Consider the following 21,538-nt stretch of genomic DNA (forward strand, 5'->3'; position numbering starts at 1 on the left):
TACCTGCCTGGTTTGACTCCTGATGTGATGCATTATGTGGTCAGAGAATAGTTTTGTCTGTGCTTTTGAGTTCGGGACTGGCTTTTTAATTGGTCAGCCTTAATGGAAAGAAAGGGACAGCTTTAAAACCTGTTTGCAGGGCTTTAGACAGAGTTGCCCAAAGCCTGGGGTGTCTGCTGTTGATTCGCTTGACCGATCTGTTTCACTGAACCGCTGTCCAGCTTCGAGCCCTCATTTAACCAAAGTCCTGGCGTGACTGGAGCAGAAACCAAGCCCCACAAAATGTCAGTACACATGGCGTCTGCATTGGAAAGCTGACTTTCCCTACTTGAGCCCTATCTAAATCCCTGTAAAGTCAATGATAGTCTTCTGGTTGGTCTTAGTAGGAGTTGCCTGGACTTCTCAGTTAGGTGAAACCTTCTGTCTTTTACAAGTACAACTTTAATTGGGCAAGTTCTTTTCATAATAACAATAGTTGCTTTAAGACTTCCCAAAGAGTAACGGTAAGAGATTGGTGATTTTTTTCCTTAAAATGTAATATTTATTTATTTTAAAATTAATATTTTAAAAGAAGGCAGAGAAGGGACTATGGTAAGAGAACACACACCAGTGGTTTCTAAGAGCTGTTAGAGGAAAAGTGCGCGTGCGTGCCTCTGCGTGATCTCATGCTTGCAGTTTACTGGCTGTGATCTTCATGAACAACATGGTACCTTGTTCTTAAGATGTTTTAAAATATCCAGACCTCTAGGCAGTCCTAGCAAAGCTGCACTGGCATGGGTTTGTGTACTGTGCTAGATGTGTCAGGATGTCCCATGCTTATGTAATACAGGCAGACAAACCCTGCGTACCCTGCTAGTATGGGGGCAGCAGTCTTCATGACCATACACATGTAGAGTTTGTTGCCTATGGCTGCCATAATTTAAAGTGCAATTACTCGAGTCCGTTCCTGAACCCTGCTGTGGGTCATCCTCTTCTATTATGAGAACCCAGACAATACACTGTCTGCTTTGTTTTCTATTTTGTCCTGTGAAAAGATTTACTAGGTAAACTCAGGTGGGTTAAATATCAGGTCTTGCACACCTTCATCATGTTCTTCTGAAATGCCCAAGTGCACAAGGCTTGCATGGCTGCGAGATGCTCACGTTACAGCAGCAAGATGCACAGAATCAGCTGCCAACTGATGCTGTGCATGTTCTCATCTGATCTGTGGCAAGTAGCTGAAATGAAAATGGACAAGTTCTGGTATGAAACTTGCTTGTTCTCCAGCTCACACCTGAGACGCACTGGTGTCTGACTGATGTTCTGACAAGTGCTGATACGGCCTACTGTAACATGCTGGTCCTGCTTCAATCACTGTCAGACGTGATTCTTGGTGAAACATTGTGAAATATCATTTGGTGTTTTGGAAGCTCCATGTGGCATATACCAGGTAGTGTTCGGTGTATTCAGGATACTGGAGGTTTTGCTGTGGCCCTGTGTATCTTAGCTTGGGAAGAAAAATCATCTCCAGCAAAATCATCTAGGGAAAAATATTTGCGGATTAAACTGATCTAGCCAGTGTTGTTGTTAACCATTTCCTCTCCCAGCAGGTCTTTTCTGAATGAAAATCGAGGCCTAATATTTAAACTCTTTATACTGCTTAGGAATGTTCATAGCAGGAAGGGCTGCAGGGGTTTTCATTTGTGCTGGTCACACTTCTCATGCTGATTCTTGCTTGGTGTTAACAGTGGGCTTCTGGAGCTGCAGTTCTCTGCTTCTGCATGGTGCCATCAGATGGTGTGAGAAGGCTGAATGGTGCTTTTCCCTTCTTTCTCCTCAAGGAGATACTGTTGATTTGTTTTCAGCTTCCAGATGCAAGGCACTGATGCTAGCTCAGATGAGCTCTGTCCTTCCCGCCCAGATGTCAGTAAGGGAAACGACCGCCCCCTGTAATGTCAGGCTTTCCAACACTTCCTTCTGGCAGCTTTTGAAATGACTGAAACGGAAGTCTGACTTTTTTTGGTCCTTGTTCTTTGGGCAAAGTTAGTTTGGGTTACCTGGGACTTCTCTGAGACCAGAACTTAAGTAGAAGGGAATATAGGCTTAATACCATCTACCACAATCCCTTCCCTAGCTTGCCAGAGCCTTTGCTGATACGTCCCATGTCCTAGACATCTGACCAGACTCCCTTTCTATTGACTTAAATCCTGTCCAAAAAAGCGCCGGCTGTGCCAAGGAAATTTTCTTGACATCATATTTGGTATATCTGCCAGGTCATGAACATGCATTGTGTTAGAAATACAGGTGTGTGCTGTAGAACGTTGATCTCATTTAAGGGATCACAAGACATTAAATTCCTATGAATTCTCAGGACTTTCTTTGACTGTAACCCTGTATTTTGGGAGCTGGCATGGTGTTTAAAATGTTGCCCTGCGTTCTGAAGAGATGGCCAGACCTGAGGACAGCTTCCTCCGGTTGAATGTCATTGAGATTGGCTTCGCTTCAGCAGGAGGGATTCAACAAAGGTTACGTTGAGCCCGCAAGGGGTTAGAGAAGTGCTGGGCCTCTGTGCTGTACCTGGGAAATCCTGGTCAGCAGGTAACTCCCTGTCCAAGCCCCCTTCAGCGAATCCACTGGTCAGAGCATCAGTCCCGCTTGTGGCAGTGCTGTAAGGAAGGGGGGGGTGCTTGGCGTGCTGCTCGTGATGCACGGATATGGCCATGCATGGGAGCCGGTTACTTCTGCCCTGTGTTTGCCTGGGTAAGTATCTATTACAGAGTGGGACCCAGATCCAAATTTCTCCTAAAGCCGAAGTGTGTTTAAGATGCAGATTTCTGGTGTAGTCTGCTGTGGAGATGGTGGCCAGCAATGAAAGGGAGATCAGTGACGCTGGGTTGGGTCCCTCTCAAATATGAGTGAAACAGGGCAAATACAAAAGCAAGGATGTTGCTGGCTGGATTTTCACAGCGTTATATTAGATATGCAAGGAAAACTTCGAAGCGGGACCTTTTGTTTTGTGATTACATTTTAGTTTTGAGATATTGCAGTGTCTGTATATTCTGATGAAGTACTGAAAGCACTTGTCTTTGTATGGAAAACTTTAAAAATTGCGGCTAATCTTGTATTTAGGTAAAACATTTGTAGATACGTAATTGTATAACGTTAAACAACTTTACACTGGCATGTGTTGTATAGTTTATACAAGACACTTCACACTTCTGCAGAATTTTTTAGTTAGTAAATTTCTAGTAACTTAAATGTATAGTTTTGTATCCTTTCATGTATGTTCATTTTCTCAGTATTACCACTTGCAGAATTATTTTTAGTTTCTTAAACTGTAATTGGTTATTTGTGTGTGATACACAGGGTTATTGACTGCAGCAATAAAGTGTTTCTATAAAAAAAAGAGAACAAAACAAAACCATTATAGTATCCATTTTGTTTGAAAAACCTAGAGGCCCATGCAAGAGAAGCTCTGCAGTAGTGACATGATGATCAAAGTGAGTTACTTTCACTGGAGTAAATGTGGAACTTGATGGCTCTTCAGTGTAGCAGGCCAATGCAGAGTAGTATCCCAGTTTGATGTTAAAATGATTCATAATGAAAGGGATAGTTAACCATCAGAATAAGTGGGCGACTTCTCCAATGCAGTGAGAAGATATGACCGTACAAGTGCTTTGGGCTCAGATGCAGGAATCATGGGGAGAATTTTCTGGCTTGTGCCGTGCGGGAGGTGGGGAGAGAGGATTCCTGTGGGCCTTAAAATCCAGAGCTTCTGGAATCAGCACTGAGTGTTGCTATAAATGCTTCATGTCTGAAGTCAGCATTCTCACATGGATCAGCTTCTATGCAGAGGTGAAGAGCAGATGCTTATTATTATGATTCTCCTCTGAGAAGAAAAATAATTTTGTGTAAGCATGGAGTGATAGATGGCTTCATTTATCCTTCACTGCTGATGGCATGAACACAATTGCAGTGCTATGTGTGTTTTCATGCCAGGGCCAAGCCTCAGAATGGGAAGGCTTTGGCAGTTTCTTTTGAATAGGTTTCTAGCACCAGTAGGTCAAAGAGAACAGCTATCTGCGCCGCTGTGAGAAAGCTTGTAACAAAAGCATAAATGCCAAAGAGTGAAATAGATCTGGTTGTGTCTATAACAGACACAAGGGGCCTCAAAGAAAATCTTTTAATTTATATTTCTTTTTAAGGAATGATTAGTTTTTAATTTTCTTTTAGGTAGGAAAGGGGAGGAAATCTTAATACTGCAACCCTAGAGAGGTGCCTAGCATGCAAAACAAAAGATTCTATCCTATATTGCCTTAGTGAAGCAAGTCTGGTTGTAGTAAATGAAGCTACTTTCATAAAGTTTGCAAACCCACCAGCAAGACCTCTATACAAAATACCCTGCTGGAGAGATGGTAAGACAGTTTCCAAGGCCTGCTGTTTGACTGACAGTCTCTGGGATGAAAAGCTGACAGTTTAAGAAACAGAGCCTGTAGAGCCATCTGGCTGCTGGTTAAAAAGTGCCTCTCATCTTGAGTTCAGGCACCTCGAGTTAATTATAAATTAACTTCTTCCCTCTTGTAAAACCTCATTTTCATCTGAAAGAGTATTACTGTCACTGTGTGAAGTGTGTCCATCTCTGAGGCAGAGCAGAGCAGGGGCTCATCAGCACATGGCACAGCCGTGACTCCAGGAACAGGATTTTTCAGCTGGCCCCCAGGAACTGGAGCTGTCTGGTGAGTAGTTACTGGTGTCTGGCTGGCAGGACCAGCACTTGCCTTTCAGAGCAGGACAGAGGGAGGCTGTCCCGAGGCAGGAGGGCAGCAGCCAGGCTTGGTAAGATCCACCTGAGTGCCCTCTGGAGGCTACAGAGGTGTCAAATGGTGTAACTCCAGCTGCTGACTCTGAAAACCCAGCCCAAGAGTCTTAAGAGTCAGGCTTGTGCCTGCACTGCTGCTCGGCCCATCCTGCAGTGGCTGTGCATCCTCCGGCAATCCCCCTCTTCCCGCAGCGGCCCTGTGGACCACTCTCCTGTCCCCGACCCCCTCCATTTCATATTTCCCTATCCTCAGCCTGCTTACTCATACCATGGTGCATTTGCTACTTTTCATTCATTCTACTTGTGCAATCCAGATTTCCTTCCTCTTCCCCCTTCCCCTTTCACTACTGTCATCATTTCTCAGTCACTCACTTGCCTCTAGGCAAGGCTGGGCAGAGAGGGTTGTGCTAGGAGGAACCAAATTACAATCAGCATGCGATTCATAGGAATGACCAAGGAAGTACACAAAAGTGACACTGTGCAAATAAAGCTCAGTGTCCACCTGCTATACCAATTTTTCCTGTACATCCTCTAGACTCCAGTCTCTGATGTGTAGAGTGCTCTATGACATTTGGGGATTGTATTGTGTTACCACAATACAGACAGAAGAGGATGCTTTTTCACAGTCTTGGATGGATAACATCAGATATCCAGGCAAAAATATCTTATTATAGAACAAGAAACGAACAGAGGAAAAATTCATTCATCTTGGTTAAACAGAGAGAGAGGAGAATATAGTTCAGAAAGGAGGCAGGGGAGTTTTTTTTAAAAAAAAAAAAAATCATTAGCACCCTGGGTAAAGGAAATGGAGCAAGTTCAGTGCGTTATGCGGGTAGAATAATTGGAATTGTAACATTGCTCAGACAGGGTCAAGTGATGGCAAACTTTAAGAATACTCTTTTAAAGTGTATTCTAGGGAAAAGGCAAGATTGGTGGCAAAGGAACTGAAAGCTGAAAACAGAGGAGACCTTGCTTGAGAGTGTTAAGGAGCTGAATGAAGTTCTCTCAAAGGCTTTAACATCAGAGGAGGGTTTGAAATAACTGAATAAAACAACCAGAAGACTGCACAGAGCGGAAGGGAGAGATCACCACTCAGGGTGTGTTCATTAAATCCCCAAGCTTCAAGGAATCAGGCTTGCAATTCCTAACATTTTGAGACTTCACTTAAATTAACCTCCCAGTCATTTTTGCTGGGAGCCCCTTGCTGTGCTGGTTCGCTCTGATGCTCTCTGTCTCAAAGGCCACCTGCAAACAAGGCAGGCCAAGCAGGCTCAGGAGAATTCATCACTGTTAGAGCCATAGGGTGTGGTGTTGGGGACAGCAGGTTCCTTTGTTAAAGGAAACAGTTATCCTTGTGGTTGGGAGAGAATAAGAAGTGTCTCAGGCTGATGACTTGATCCCAACCAAGAAAGTGCAGCTATCTTAGAGACATGATGTGGTATTTCATATGTGCTTTACCCCTGAGCACCCCAAATTAATTCACAAAGTACCATTGTTCCCTTCCTGTGGATAAACAGGTGTCTCTGCAATCTGGCTTGCCACTTGTCTTGCTCTCATGCTTAACTTCTTGCTCTTGAAAGTACTGCATTAAGAGAGGACTGATTCTGATCATGGGATTAGCTAAACCAATGTTCTTTGTGCCAGCAAGATGATGGCTTATTTTATTCTGAAACTGTGCTTTCAGGACTATGCTACATTCATGGTCGCACCTAGGCAGTTGATGCACTCCAGAGAAATCAGATGGAAATTGAATCAAACCATTGAGCAGCTTTCTTGCAGCCCTGGACCAAATTAAGCTGGGGTAAAACTTAAAGGTATTATTTCAGGGATGAATTTAAACTTGCTTGATTTTAGATTAGAGCTGATATTGCACAAGCCTCTGTCAGGACTCTACCTTTGCTGCTGGGGCTTAAGACTTTTGCACCAATCTTCAGTCTCCCACTGCTATTCTAGTTTTGCAGTTCTCAAATGTGTGCAGTAACAAATAATACCAAAAGAGTAGCCACTGATGCAGCTGTATTCCTTGTGCTTGCCTTGTCCATGTCTTACCTGTCCCATGCCTCTGCTCTCCCCTCCTCTTTAGCATCTTATCTGTGCAGTCTCCCAACACTGATATGGGGTGGGGAAGCTTGAAAGCAAGCTGCCTTCTCTGTCTCCTCTTTTCTCTCATATTGCAAAGTGACAGAGTAGCACAGCTACATCCACAGAGGCAGAGAGAGATTCGCAGCCCCTTGCAATCCGGATGATCCTTTGCACAAAAGGTATAAATATATTGTAGTAAGTGTTGATATAGTAACTCCATTTGGGGTTTGTGAGAGATTCAGCTGGTGTAAGAATTGCCACTGCCTGGATGGTGGAGCAAAGACACTCTGTGCTGAGCTTTGCAATCCTGGAGTTAATTTCTGGACGTCCTGAGCTGGGACAGAGGCAGGTCTATGAACAAGAAGCTTTTTCTTCCCATTCTGGTTGAGTAATACACAATTAGCACCCATATGTTCTCAGCTATTAAGCTCATGCCCCCTGGATTATTTATGTAGCTTGGAAATTTCTGTAGGCTCTACTGATCCCCTCTGTCATTTGTTAATTACCATGTTGTGTCACTCCTCCCCACTTCCAGTCCTTTATTAGCGTATTTCAAGAGAGCCATCTGCCCACCCAAATTGCCTGTAGCCTCAGGAGGGCTATAAGATATGTGACATCTTCACAGAACAGCCTTGTTTTTCACTGGCATCGCAAGCAGATAAAGAGGGACAGCAGCTGACTTCTGCTGTGAATTTCCACGTAGTAAGTCTGAGCGATGCTGAGTGTGGGAGAATAAGAGCTGTGAATAACAAGCAGCAAAATCCATAGCAGAGTAGATGTGCCCCTTGCAGGGGGCTGTCCTAGTCCCCCACTAACACACAGCCAGCTCAGGAATAGCAGCTGCTTATGTTTTAAGGGCTCAGTTTCCCAAATCCCTGCTTGTGACCACACAGATCCTGCTACTCTCTTGTGAAGCCATCTTCAAGTGAGGAGTGAGGTGGGTGAAATACAGAGGGGCTCAAGTGTGGAGGTGATGCAGGGAGCAGTTCTTCACTCCCCACGAAAGCAGCCTGGGGAGAAATAAGCCCAGGCTCACTGTCTACATCAGGTGGGTCCCTGGACAAGACTGCCTGGTTTTGCAAGCAGGCACCAAAAACTAGCACTGGGTCTGAGCAGCTGTGCATGCAAGGGCTGCCAGAGGTGAAAGTAGTTATTGATAGTGATTAGAGATTGATTACTCTGACACGTTTTACATTTTTCACACTGGCAAAGGAGGTAATGTTGCACTCCACCTAACAGCCACCCTGTCTTAATACAGAATGCAAAATAGAAAAAAAAAAAAAGGTTTTTTTCTATTTTTCACATTGGCAAAGGAGGTAACATTGCACTCCACTCATAACAGCATTCTCGTCTTCCGCTCTGCAGCTGCACAGCCCCGGCCATGCCCTGCTTCCCTCCAGCTGCCCCCACTCAGTGCCCACCCATGCCCTTCAGTCGCCGGGCTGTGGGCAAGGAAGGGCTGAGCCATGCCCAGCCGGACGGCTGCTGCCTAGTGCGGCGGCGGGCAGCGCCCCCGCTTCTCGCATTTCCCATTTCTGGGTGTTTTCAGTGAGATCAAGACCCTGCACTGCGGGAACTCAGTTTCCAGATGCATGCAGTGTGTCTCATTCCCATGGCGATTACAAACCCTGCTTGCTCCTGGGGGTTCTTGGCTTAGTCCCTTGCTGGCCAAAAATCTTCAGGATTAGACATGGCAGTGGTGTCTGAGCTGGAAGAGCAGGCAGAAGTGGTGAGGATGGCCATGTGCTTTAAGTAGGTTGGTGGTTTCAGAAAGAAAGGTGGAGACCTGGTGTCATGGTCTTCCTTGGCCTGAGCGGTTCGAGCCTCCCTCTCCATCCCTGGGAGATGTGCCACGTGCAGGGTGCAGCATGATTTTCCTCTTGCATCTTAGCCACCATGCCAAGAGGAATCCAGGGTGGTTTTGGGGGACCAGGGGAAACCCTGCAATGCAAGTCTGTGTCTGATCCCATGGACTAATCTTTAGGACACTTACCTTGGATCCAGCTATGGGATCCAACTGCTATTTCCAAGAATGGTTTCCTTGTTTGACATCAAGCAGCCATCAGATACAACACAGAAGAGAATTGTGCTGTTGTCTCGTACAGTGTGGGTCTCCTCAGGGGTGAAATAATGTAGTCTCTTGATAAAATGGTTGAGTTTGGTTTTTTGCATACCCTGCCATTTTGCTTGGCAGGATTTTGATGAAGCATTTGAAATTCTACCAACCATAAATATTCTCAATAAACCTTTGAAGGTGGAAATCACAAAAAAAGTGAGAGGTGCTAAAGGAACAGGCTAAAAAGAGACATAGCTGTGAAGGGGCTGGTGAGAGGTAACAAATGCATTCCTACAAATTTCATGTACAGGACTGAGCTTATCTAGTATTTTCTTTAATGAGTTGAAAAGAGGAGTTGTAATGCTGTAGGGAGACTCCCCAGCCACACCTCTGTACAGAAGAGACCTGAATGGTCTGAAAACAGAACTGATGACCCAGGGGAATGGGACAGGGTTCAAACACTGCATTGGAGCTGAAACACAAAGAAACATGGAAACCCACTGATCAAGGTTTGAACACCACTTTGCTCCATATTTGCAGCAAAAATAAAGGCGCTCAGAAGGTGGTCTTTTGTGTCTGACAAAAGCTGGTTCTAAAGCACTTGACGTGTTAAAAGGGTTTCGGATATATCTTTCAATGAAGGCTGTGAATCTAAATTTAGAAACTTTAGGGCTGACAGCACTCGTGAAAAAAGGAAACTGATGTATGGTTTCTTTGAAATCTTATGTAAAGCAAAGATGAAACCACAGAACAACTTATGAATTTATGGTGCACTTTTATGGGGTAACATTGTCCATGGAAGGGATCGCAATGCAGCAGGCAGGATCCCTTACTGGTTAAATCTCAGTAGCAGAGATCAGAACTCTGGGCTGGGATTCTGCAGTTACCTTGGGTGTGCCGTGCGAGTTGGCAATCTTGCACTTCTGGGTGTTATTTAAAAAGTAGCAGCAGACTAGACATTCATGCTGAGCGCTTCAGTAGAGCCAAGGCAGGCACAGTGAATTTATTATATGCCTATATGTAAATACATACCCTGAATGTGGGAGAGCCTTGAAATCTGAGTCACAATATAGCAAATGGTTGAGTTTCTACTTGTACAGAAGAGATGTAGGAGACCTTCCCTGACTTGTCTGGGTGAGTGTAGCCCAGTATCATAATGCTTCTGTGAAAGAACAACAGGAACCTTTCCAGAGCATCACAGGCTGTCCCAATTGCTGTGTGGTCACCACTGGCCACGGTGTGTAGGACAAGGCACAACGCATCTTGTGCAGCTGCCATTTTAGAAGCTGAAGCAGAGACTCCATAAGTATATCTTGCGGTGTTGCCCAGCAGTCAAAGATGCAGCAGCTACACTGGAGTGAGGCATGAGGCACTTTGCAGCTGGGCTGGCCGGAATAGAAGCAGGCAGAGGCAGCAATAGCTTCCAACTGTTCACTTTAATTGCTCCCTTCCTCTATATTTGAAGGTTGGTGGTTTATAATGCCCACCCAGCTTCACATGTGAGGAGACAGACTATGTGTAGTGTGTCCTCAGAAAGAAAATGCTACCAAAGTATGACTGATTAGTTAGCGTATGAGCACAGCATCTGAGGTGCAAGTGTACCGTGAATAAAGCACTTCTGAGGTGGTTTTAATTTAGCTTGCTCTGTGTTCCTGTCACTAGAAATTCACAAAAGCACAGAGACCAGCCAGGCAAACTGCCAAACAGCGAGAAAACGAGGAGCTCGGTCTGATCACAGGGCAATGGTGGAAGGACACTGGGATCTGCAGAAGCTCCAGCTTGGCTCCTTTCAGCGCAGTATCGTGCAGCTGCTGCTGGCAGCAGCATGAAGAAGGATCATCAGTGAGGTAACAGGTGTGACAGCATGTAGTATTTGGTTGCCTGACAAAAAAGCAGGAGAACAGCATTAGTGGTCTTGGTGGCGAAGTGCCAAGCGTGCAGTGTCACTGCTATGGGGTTATTTTCTCTGGGGTTGACTTGGCTGTGGAAGAAGCACAGACAGCTCTTTTGGTGTCATAATGATAGCATCTTGATGATAGCTGGTATTTGGTGCTTGGTGTACTCGGGGCGGGGACTGTGAAATTGTGGGATTTTTAGAGCACTTTGTGGAAATGTGGTTGTGTATGTACAGCTCTGATGTGTAGATATGCTGATAGTGTTAAACACAGTTGTGCAAAGACAACAGGGCGTTTGACAAGCTTAGAGGAATGCAGGGAATAAAGCATACCAGCAATAGTGCATATGGAGGTCTAGACCTGAGAAAAGGGTGATTTATACATGGATTTGCAGATTCGGTGTGTATGTAATGAAGGTGCAGTATGTTGTGAGTATAGGGTGAGTAACACTGGACGATAAAGAGAACAGGATATATGCAATGTACGTGTGTGGGTAAATTGTGGTAGTGTGACGAGTCGGTGTAGTATATGCGTAGGGTTTGGGCACACACAGAAGAGTGCATATGCCTGCAAACTGGGATCATTAGGAGGTGAGGTTCCAGAGTGCAGAGCAGTTTGAGGGGTGCATGGATGAAATCCTGTGAGCGTAGAGGTGGTGAGGCACACCGAGCTGTGTGAGAGTGAGCTGTGCAGGATTGCTCGATTGCTCTGCAGAGCTGCGTGCCGAGAGCTCTGAGCGCTGTGCTGGATTGTGCAATAACTGTGGAAGGCTGTCAAGAGTAAAGCACTGTGGTGCAGGGCTGTGTAAAGCGTGCTGGCATGGAGCTGGTACAGAGTGGGAGGGCAGGTGCACTGTGAGGGCTGTATGCAGGGTGTAGGACAGGGCTGCAGTGCACAGGGTGCGGGGCAGCTGTGCAGGGAGCAGTGCAGGGAGCAGTGCAGGGCAGCCGTGCAGCACAGGCTGCCTGGGGGCGCCGGGGAGGGCTGCCGGGCGGCTGTGCAGGGTACCGGGTAGGTGTGTCGGGCGCTGGGGAAGGGGCGGGCAGGGCCGAGCCGCGCCGTGCCGTGGCAGAGGAGGAGGAGGGGCTGGGCAGGGTCGGGGGTAGGGCAAGAGCGCGGCTCAGCAGCGGCCGGTCGGGTCGGTGGGGCTGTGCAGAGCTGAGCCGAGCCGAACCGCGCCGGTGGGACCATGCCGTCCTACACGGTCACGGTAGCCACGGGCAGCCAGTGGTTCGCCGGCACCGACGACTACGTGTACCTGAGCCTGGAGGGCACGGCAGGCTGCAGCGAGAGGCACCTCCTGGACAAACCCTTCTACAACGACTTCGAGCGCGGCGCGGTGAGTCGAGACGGGCGAGGGGCACCCGCACCCCGCGGCAGCCCGGGCCCGCCCCGCCGGGCTCCACCGCGTACGCGCCGTCGCGCATCTTCCTTCGCGGTGCCTCGGATCGGACCCGGAGGACGGGGGGCGGTGGAGCCTTCGGCGGCGCTTCGCCTGCTGCCTGGCCCGGCGCCCCGGGGGACTGCGGGCAGGGCTGTGCTTTTTTTAAAACTCTTGTCCCCGTGTGCCGGTGCTTCGGAGCGGGACACCGGGACCGAGGTGCCCGCTGCCATCCCTGGCCGCCCATCATTCACAGCCCTGGCTGCTATCAGTCAGTTGTGGGGAAGGATGGAGCCCTTTGATTCTGGCTTAAAATGAGCTTTCAGATTTCCTCGTATTTTCCTTACAAATACCAAAAAAAAAAAAAAGTGTACTTCCTGTTGATATGTGATGTTTAGGGTCAGTATTTACTAGTAGTCAGAGCCCTGATATCTCCAAGGAATTAAACAAAGAGGTAAGAGCTCGCAGTGGGAATTATGACGCCTGCCAAGGGAAACGTGTAGGGCAACTTCAATGAAAGTTGGAAAACAGCATAAACATGCAAATGTGAGAATGAAATTGGGACCAGGCTATGAGCTATGCTATTCTTTTTAACCTTGATTTCTGCTGTGCGTTGTGCCCTGTCCTCTCTGTACTCTTATCACAGTATCCAGGCGATCCATCTGTAATCACTTATACTCTGAGCAGTGTTTTAGAATGGCATTTATTTATTTGCTTATTGTCCACTGTGGAAATAATAGACTTAGGTAATTTTTTTTCCCCTCCCAAAATGTCTATTTTATTTGGAAACCTAACTCACAGTTTCTGAAAGGTCTGATGACATTTAAGCAATTTTGAAAGTTTTAATGAAGGGTTCATAAGTCACTTTGGAAATTAGACCTACTGCTGCATATACAAGTGAGACTTCGCTGTCATTGTGCTGTTTTGCCTTTGGGTGTGTTTTTTTAACCATGGGGTTCAGAGCCTAAGTTAGGTGTCTGATATCTTCTGCGTTAGACGTTGCAGATATGGTTAACAGAAGTCAGCATTTTGAATAAGTGTTGATGGCATGTGTAGATATGTTCCCTGGATATTTATAGCTGATGTTCTAAGGCAATGCTCTAGCAAATTCAAGCGTGGGGACTTACCAGCTGCTGCTGTTGAAGTTACTTTCCTTCATGATTAAATATTCATAGCTTAGAACCTTATTATCTGAATCTCCCAGATAGACATCCATTCCATTCTTTCTCTCTTATCCTGTGAATAGTCACATATTTTAAGTGAAGCTTAACAACATTAGCAAGAGAGGTTGAAGAAGACCTCAGACTGTCCTACGAACTTAGGGTTAGGGTGCTTTCCCAGGAGGGCTGAGCCCTGCCCGGCTGAGGAGATAAGCACCAGAGTCTGCAGTGACCAGGCAGTTTGCGCTTATCTCTGATCTACAAAAGAGGGTTTCTCTGTCTTTGAGAGATGGCTGTGATGGAGAGCCCAGTAGAACTGAACACCCACTTAGATTGGATCCTGTCACCGGGAGAATATGCCATGATGTGAGCAGTAAGTATAAGCTCAGCAGCAACTCTTGAACTGCTGGGGGACCAGGTCCAGCAGGAGCAGAAGTACCTGCAAGCATTGGACCCACTGGGTGAGGAAGCAACGAACGGAGGTTTATGGGTGTTAGTAGCACTACAGCAGACGCGTGCACCTAAAAGGAGTACTTACATCTCCTCGGGACGGTAGCTTTAAGGCATATTTCAAAGTCTTCACCCAGGTCCTAGCATTTTACATAGAATGCATTGTTAGCTAAGTAAGCTTTCTGAGGCAGGGACTGTTTGGGTTTTGTTGGGTATTTTTTATCAAAGTTGTGTCCAAGTGCAAAGGTTCTTGACTAAATCCAGATGAGGACTTTTTCTCCTATCCGAATTAATGATTTCTGTTAATTACTTTGTGTTTCATACTACAAATGTGCAGTCAGTTTTTTGCAGCATGTATTTATCGTGGAGAATGAGAATAACTCTGTGTTCCATGAAGTGTCTGGCTCATTGAACCCTTGCAGTATGATGTGCTAAGTTTTGTTGCTGAGGATGTTTTCTTGGGGAATGCAGTGTGTTTCTCCAGGCACCTGTTCAGATAACATTGTACCCAAAACATTATGAGTCTTACTAATGTGTTGTGCAAAGAAAGAATGAAAGAAAAGAAAAATATCAATATGGAACCAAAAAACCCCCAAAAAACAAACTGAAGCAGGCCAAAAGACTTTCAGGTTGGTTGGTTCGTAAAATGTAGCAACTGGTTTCATAGTTCTGCCTTTAGCGTTTCTTTCAATAGCATCTCTGTAATTTTCTTTTTCTGCAAAGCAATTCAATTTTGAACACATTTGCAAAAAAATGCACTATTTTAGTGGCTGACCAGAATTTTACAGTATTATCTTGTAAGGCTTTGTCTACTTTTCTGTTTCTTTTCTAAATGTTGGGCCAGGCTCACTAGTTCCATTATCCTGGTAATGTCTTCATTTGAATTAATGCAAATTGTGCATATTACTAGATATGGTGAATGAGGGCTTGGGCCAGTTCTGAGTAGGAGATTTGCATGCCACATGCTGATTGAGGGAAAGGGACGTGGAAAAACCCAAAGAGATTTTCACAATGGTAGCTCAGTTGTAGTTTTGTCTGACTTACGCCAAGTACTTGGACACAGGCAATGTAGAAAGTCATCGCTGCTTTTCTTTACTTAGTATCTTTTGAGTAAGTTCCTGTTAGTGCTGAGCAATTTCAAAGCAGATGTTACGATGTCACTCAGTTCTCTGTTTTCTTCCTGTTATCCCTTCGTCTGCGTTTTACTTTTGTTGAAAGAAATACACTTACAAGTATTTCCAGAAGGGAAATACAGTTTTTTTCCACTTAGAGCTTTGTGCTTATAGAAAGAGGGGTTGTGTCTGTGTTGTCCTTTTTGCAATATTAGGCTAGTCAGTAGGAATCTCTCCTGAAAAAGAAAGAGCTTACCTTTTGCATGAGATTAAATTGCTTGAACAGGATGCTATGGGAGTTTGGACAGTCCATTAGTCTTTATTAATTCTGTTCTCACTCTGAACTCAAACTACGTAAAAACTCCTGGCACCTCTGCCTCACCATGCAGTCATCAGGCTTGCCATATGATTAGCAGGAGACCTCGTACAACAAATGCCTAGAAACCTTGAGCAACCAACTATCAATTCTTACCTGGACCTTGTACCATCTTTGTAACCTGCCACACCTTTACTACATTAGCAAAATTGTCATCTCAGGTGAGCCCATGGCGTCACTGGTTTGGAGGCAGCGAAAACTGGTAAGACATCAGCAGGGAACTCTCAATTTCAGAAGCGCCTTTAAAATGAGAACTGTGATGGTCAGTAAAAAGATTAAAAACTTTCAGGAATATTTAGGCTAATTGGATGTCCTTTTTGCATTACATCAACAGTGACTTGTGGAATGATTTTAGGGCTCTTGTAATACTAGCAAAGAAACTGTTACCAGAGAAATGAGTTTTTTCCAAAGATTGGCTGTCAATGTGACATTTCTCTCAACTCTTTGGATCCGATTCACATTGCTCTTTAAATTAAATTTGGGGGGGGGGAGTGTGTGTGTATATATATGTCTGTGTGTATATATAGGTGTGACATTATAAGAACTGTATACTAATCACTTGGTAGCAATGGGTTTTCGTGAGGACTTGAGCTAAAAATTATGCAGTATGTTTACCTTATCTAGACAAGTGTCTTTGGTCACCTTATTCTTCCTCTGTACACAACTAGGTCTGGAACTGGAAATGAGTAAGAAGATGGAGCATAAAAATCCCAAGTAGCTGAATACAAAGGAAATCTGATCCAGATGCAGTTTGTCATTTGCTTCTGTAGGTTATTGCATTAGTCTTTACATGTCTAAATTCCCTCTATAGTGATGAACACAAACGGGTAATAATTCACATATGTTTGTGAATTCATTTGGACTCTTTCTCTGCAAGGTGGCTACTTCCAGCTCCTGACTGTCAAATGCAACAAGATCATGGTAAAATTGAAAGAGAGAATTCATTTTGTGTTGTGATTGCATAAAAATGTGCACAAGCAGGAAGTGGCTGAGTTTGAGATACATGGTATGGCAGCCTGTGACAAAGGACTCTTCTGCAAAGTGCCGTCTGGTCCTGGAAGGACATACAAAATTGCAGAAGTACTGACTCAGTGTGAAACCCGAGCCTGGTAAAGAGTTTATTGACCCTGTTTTTACTGAGAGAACCAGGAATTGCAGGGAAAATAACGTGAAATAGAAATTGTTTAAGTGCTGCCTATTTCTGGAAAGATTTGAAGAATGTTGAGCATCGAGCATGTTATTCACATTTTCTAGCCATCATCCAGAATTCTTTGTGCTGATTGTACTATTTCTTTTCTGCTATGGAGATGCAAGGAAAAGTGGCAAGCATCATTTTAATATCATAGAGTCATAGAATGGTTTGGGTTGGAAGGGACCTTAAAGATCATCTAGTTCCAACCCCCCTGTCAAGGGCAGGGACATCCTCCACTAGACGAGGTTGCTAAAGAAAAAAAAAAAAAAAAGTTGGTTGAAATCTCAGCTCTGTGATTTTTCATCTCTCAGCTCACATCCTAGCAGGCAGATGCTGTCATCCCAAGCTTCCCAAGGACTGCCATGCTATTTGTGAAGCTGTTTGTTACCACCTGGTGTGTATGGGTGTTATATTGACATAAACATTGCACATTTTTATTTAAGACATGATGGGGCTTCCTTTTTAAAAGAAACAGTTCAATGTCTTTTGCTTTAATAAGCATGGGGAGAATATAGCTCAGACGAAGATTAGTCTGTTAAGTCTCAGCAAATCAAAATAAGCACCATCCATGCCTGTTTTAAGTATTTAGGCTAAAATTAAATTAGGCTGCATATTACAAGAAATTCCAATATCCTTGTTAGTATGAAAGAGCCTCATATGAGTTGCAGTATAGCAATCATGGCCTGACAGTTTCAAAGTTGATTGAATAACATCTTTGGGAAAGACAGGCAAGGACAATGTTTCATTCTCTGCAGGATGGACTTCAAAGCCTAAAGCGTTTTTTATTTTTCTCTGGCTTCTATGAATCAATTAGATGTGACAAACTTTATGAAAGCTGGTATTTTTATGTAATGGATTATGAGAGAACTGAGATCTGGCATGCCAAACTTTGGTGGGCAGATAGCTATCTTTATCCCAAAATGATCATCACAGCTGGTAATTCATGCATAGCTCATAGAAAAGGGTACTTTGCATCAATAATGTGGGAAACTTGGGTTAAAATGGGAGAGAAAGGGATGCCAAGAGATCCTTCTTATGTGTGTTCTTCCAATCCTGTAGGTGCAAGTTGCTATGAATCTTTTTTTTTTTATTTAGTCTTTCCTCATTTTTTCAGTTTTGGTCCTTATGTGAATTAGCCTTTCCCTAGCAAGTAAGACAGTAACAGTGGGCATATATCAAATGTATCAAATGCCTGGGGAAGGCTAATAAAGTGCTCGTGAAAAGAACAAGCAGAGTGTGGTGTTTAGGTCAGGAGCCAAATGACAAAGCTCACACAGGCAGGTGAGTTTCTACAGGCACTGCATCAACATGCTGCAGTGCCTCATCCTTTTGAGATCAGCAGCTGGTTGATTTCTAAGATTCTTGACTGTGTTGAGGAAAAACACAGGAGAATGAATCTACTTGTAACCACACGAAGCTTAGCAGGATCATCTGAGCAGAGCAGGCTTTGGCTGCTACTCCTGTGGTTGCCATTCAGCTTTGTTACGATGAGCCCTTGGCTACTCCCGTTTGTCCTCAGCTGTTTACACTCTTGGAAAGTGAGAGTCAATTCCTGTTCCTGAATGGCCTAGCACCACATGGCGTCTTACTGGTCGTATTTGAAACAAATACTCATTTCTTCCTATGCTGGTATTGCCTAGTAGTGCAAGTGCCACCAGAACTGTCATTTGCTTGGTGCTGTCCCCACATGCAGTAAGAGATTGCATGCATCCCTGAGAAGCTAGCCCCATGAGGGAACTGAAGTACCCATCTCTGGGATAAGTGTTCACTGTCCTAAATCTGTTAGGCAATTTAGCAAGGCACTTAAGTCAGCATTCATAACAGCCGTTGTGCTGAGTGGGGGGTGCTTAGCATGAGCAAGAAGTGCTGAGGGGAGCACCGTGTTCACAACTGTCGTTCTCCCAGGCCTGGCCATGTAACTACGGCACTGAAAGCAGTGTTGTGGGAGAGGTGATTTACACAGTGAACCGGTGCCTGACCTTGGTGGCCAAAGTCGTCATCTTGTGTCTAGGTGACTAGTTCTCTGTAGCCTTCATACCTCAGTAGCTAGACCACTTAGCAGCTAAGGTTTGCTGTTACATGTGGTCACAGATATACTCATCCTGGTGGGCCAAGCAGCTCCACATCCATTTCAAGCCATCTGATGGTGAAGCCCTGAGAGTCCAAACCATACGTGTGGGCTGAGAACAGGCTTACCACATGGAAGAAATGCTGAGGTTGGTAATCGAAGCCATTGTAATTCAAAGGGAAGGAGAAGAAATTACTCACTGCTACTTCTTTTGTAGCCCTGCTGGAGCAGTCATCAAGAAAGGTAAAGAATGGTATTCAGTTTCTTCCTCAGCCTGACCACATTCAGAGCTGCAGCCCTCGCACCTCAGCAAAGCGTGGTGTAGGGGCAGCACCAGGAGGACTGGTCTGCTCCTCACCTGGATCATTGCACGGTCAATAACTCAAGGTTTCAGGGGTCTGTCCCCATAGGCCACTGATGAGAGCACTCCTGAAGGAGCAGGTATAGGTGGTCCTAGACTTCAGTACTAGCTCAGTGTAACAACCCTGTGACCAGATGCTTAGCATGGGAAATGACGAAACAGACTAGCTACTGTACAAGTCTGGGCTGAGGTCCCTCCACATTGCAGGAGTCAGGCCTTTGAGTTAACTCCAAACTGAGGAAGGAGCTAAACCATGTTTCCACATGCTGGCTTGTTCTCTGTGGAAGATGAAGTGCCTCCAGAGCTAGATGGGGTTCTTGTGAACCTTGTTTTCAGTTAGCTACTTAAATTTCTTTGTACATCTAAGCCATACAAACATAAAATGTATTATTGTCCAAATCTGAACTGTACAAATATAAAATGTACCATTGTCCTCATGTTAAAAATGGAGAACTGAAGAGAACCAGCCACAGGAAGCACAAGACGAAGATTTAGATGATTTGGATACTGTCCTTAGCACATATGACTAATACACACAGGTCTTTAGATTCCTAGTCCAATGTGTAAATCTCATGATCATTTTTCCATTCCAGTGATGTGCCCTGGCAATGCCTCTTTCAGCTATTGCTAGGAGAGCAGTAAAAGGTTTCATGGTCTGCACGTTTTTCTCAGACTTGCAAACATTTCAAAGAGTAATATAATTTTTAGGTTGCTGTCCTGGTTCTGGCTGGGATAGAGTTAATTTTCACAAAGAGCCAGGACAGATGAGCCAAGCTGGCCAGGGGCTATTCCATACCATGTAATGTCATGCTCACCATAAAAGAGTGCTAGTCGGGGAGGGGCGGGTTCCCCATGGCTCCCGGACAGTCTGAGTGTCAGATCGGTCGGTCGCTGGATCAGTAAATTGCTTTCTGTTATCACCCATTGTGAATATCTGTTATCAGCCTGGAGTGTTTTGCATGTTCTTCTCTGTTCTTTTATTTGTCTTTCTGTTACATTGCAGTCCAGTAATAGGTCTTCCTGAAAAGAAGCTGGAAAGTTCTGTTGTACCCGTGCCATATCAGGAAAGGCCAGATACGCTTGTGTAGCGCTGGTTGTGCTTCCTGTATGTGCAGTGGATCAATAACTGTATTCTGCTCTGTAGGTTGACTCCTATGATGTGACTGTGGAAGAAGACCTTGGAGAAATTCAGCTAATAAAAATTGAGAAACGAAAATATTGGTACCAGGATGACTGGTACCTTAAGTATGTCACTGTAAAAACACCAATGGGTGACTATTTGGAGTTCCCATGTTACCGTTGGATTACAGATGAAAAAGAGGTTGTCCTTCGAGATGGAAGAGGTGAGAGCCATTAGATACCTGATTTCCTGCAGAACATCCAGAATTCTTCCACCTTTCCTTCCCTTTTCCCCACGTACCTCTCAATCCTTCCAACAAGGAGACCCACTGCCACTCCCCTTCTGCATCCTAGGCTTTCCCTGCTGACTTGGACTGCTTTCGGAGCAGTTTGTTGGGCTGGGCACTGGCAGTTGAGTGGGATATTTTGGTAAGCACATGCAAGGAAGACTCCTTATGCTTGTTACACTGGTCTTGAATTTGAAGGCTGACCTAATGCCAAATTTTTGTCTGCCGTAAGCCCTTTTAATCTAATTAGTATTAGTGTCCCATCTTTGTTTCATAGTAAGCCCTTAAGTGGCCCAGGCTTAGTTGCCTGTGAAATGTCTTGTTTTCTTGAGAGTGAAATAAAATCCCAAAGCAGGCTGCTCAGCAGCTGCAAGGACTGGCTTGAAACAGCAGCTTCACTTTTCACCTCTTCTCTTTGCGTGCTCTCAAATCTAGGAGAAGGCAGGGTGAAATAGATATGACTGGTTCAAGTAGTGGTGACCAACTGAGAAGAGTGTTACAGCACTTCTGTGCTCTGTTCAGAGTGGCCTATTGGACCTGAAAGTTGTGTTTTAACTGTCTCTGACTACTGGCCTGCTATGATCAGGGTTGGGGCAGACATTTGTCATTGATGTTTGCTTGTTCCCCTCTGTGCTTCCTAGGGTAGGTTGGCTGCTGTAGTGTTCTGCAGCATGAGTGCCTGAAAACAGCTGAAACAATGTATGAAGTGGTAGGAAATAAATGTTTATCTTCCCATTAAGTTTTTGGCTACTCCTGGATGAGGAATTTTGCATTTGAAGCCTTTTGTCCTATAATCACAACTATGTGTTGGTTTATTTGGTCTCCAGAGGAACTTCCAATTTTTCATAATTTGATTTATAACAACTGCAAAACTTCCATGGAAAGCAGCTTTGTGTGGCTTTCAGAGTAAGGACAAAAGCAAATGAAACCCTATCGGTAACTTGAACACAACCAGCTGGAAACCGTTAGCTATTTATGTTATCAGTCATATTATCTCTGATATTTCCAACTCCAAACCCCAAACAGCTATTTCCGTGAAACTCCTGCTGGCTTAATCTGCCTTCCCATTTGTGTATGTAAAGTGAGTCACGTACCTTGCCTGTTCTCTGATCACTAAGGGAGTTTCTGTTTATTTAATGGTATAGTGAATACATGGTCAGAAGAGCAAGCTGTCTGGAAATGAAACCTCACTGTTTTTTCT

General features: G+C 44.8%; 1 protein-coding gene across 3 annotated transcripts in view; it reads left to right on the plus strand.

Moving 5' to 3' along the window:
* Positions 1-11,916: 11,916 nt before the first annotated feature.
* ALOX5 (arachidonate 5-lipoxygenase) overlaps positions 11,917-21,538 on the plus strand; it is a 34,711-nt gene continuing 25,089 nt past the window's right edge. The window contains exons 1-2 of one of the 3 annotated variants that reach the window (XM_054832133.1): positions 11,917-12,170; positions 20,076-20,274. In XM_054832133.1, coding sequence (XP_054688108.1) covers positions 12,021-12,170; positions 20,076-20,274 — 349 coding nt within the window. In that variant the 5' untranslated portion in view covers positions 11,917-12,020. Of the gene's footprint in view, positions 12,171-13,557; positions 13,746-20,075; positions 20,275-21,538 lie in introns of those variants that run through there. The other 2 variants (XM_054832135.1, XM_054832134.1) reach the window with 2 other exon arrangements.

Source organism: Grus americana, chromosome 7 (assembly GCF_028858705.1).
Source record: "Grus americana isolate bGruAme1 chromosome 7, bGruAme1.mat, whole genome shotgun sequence".
Classification (NCBI taxonomy): Eukaryota; Metazoa; Chordata; class Aves; order Gruiformes; family Gruidae; genus Grus; species Grus americana.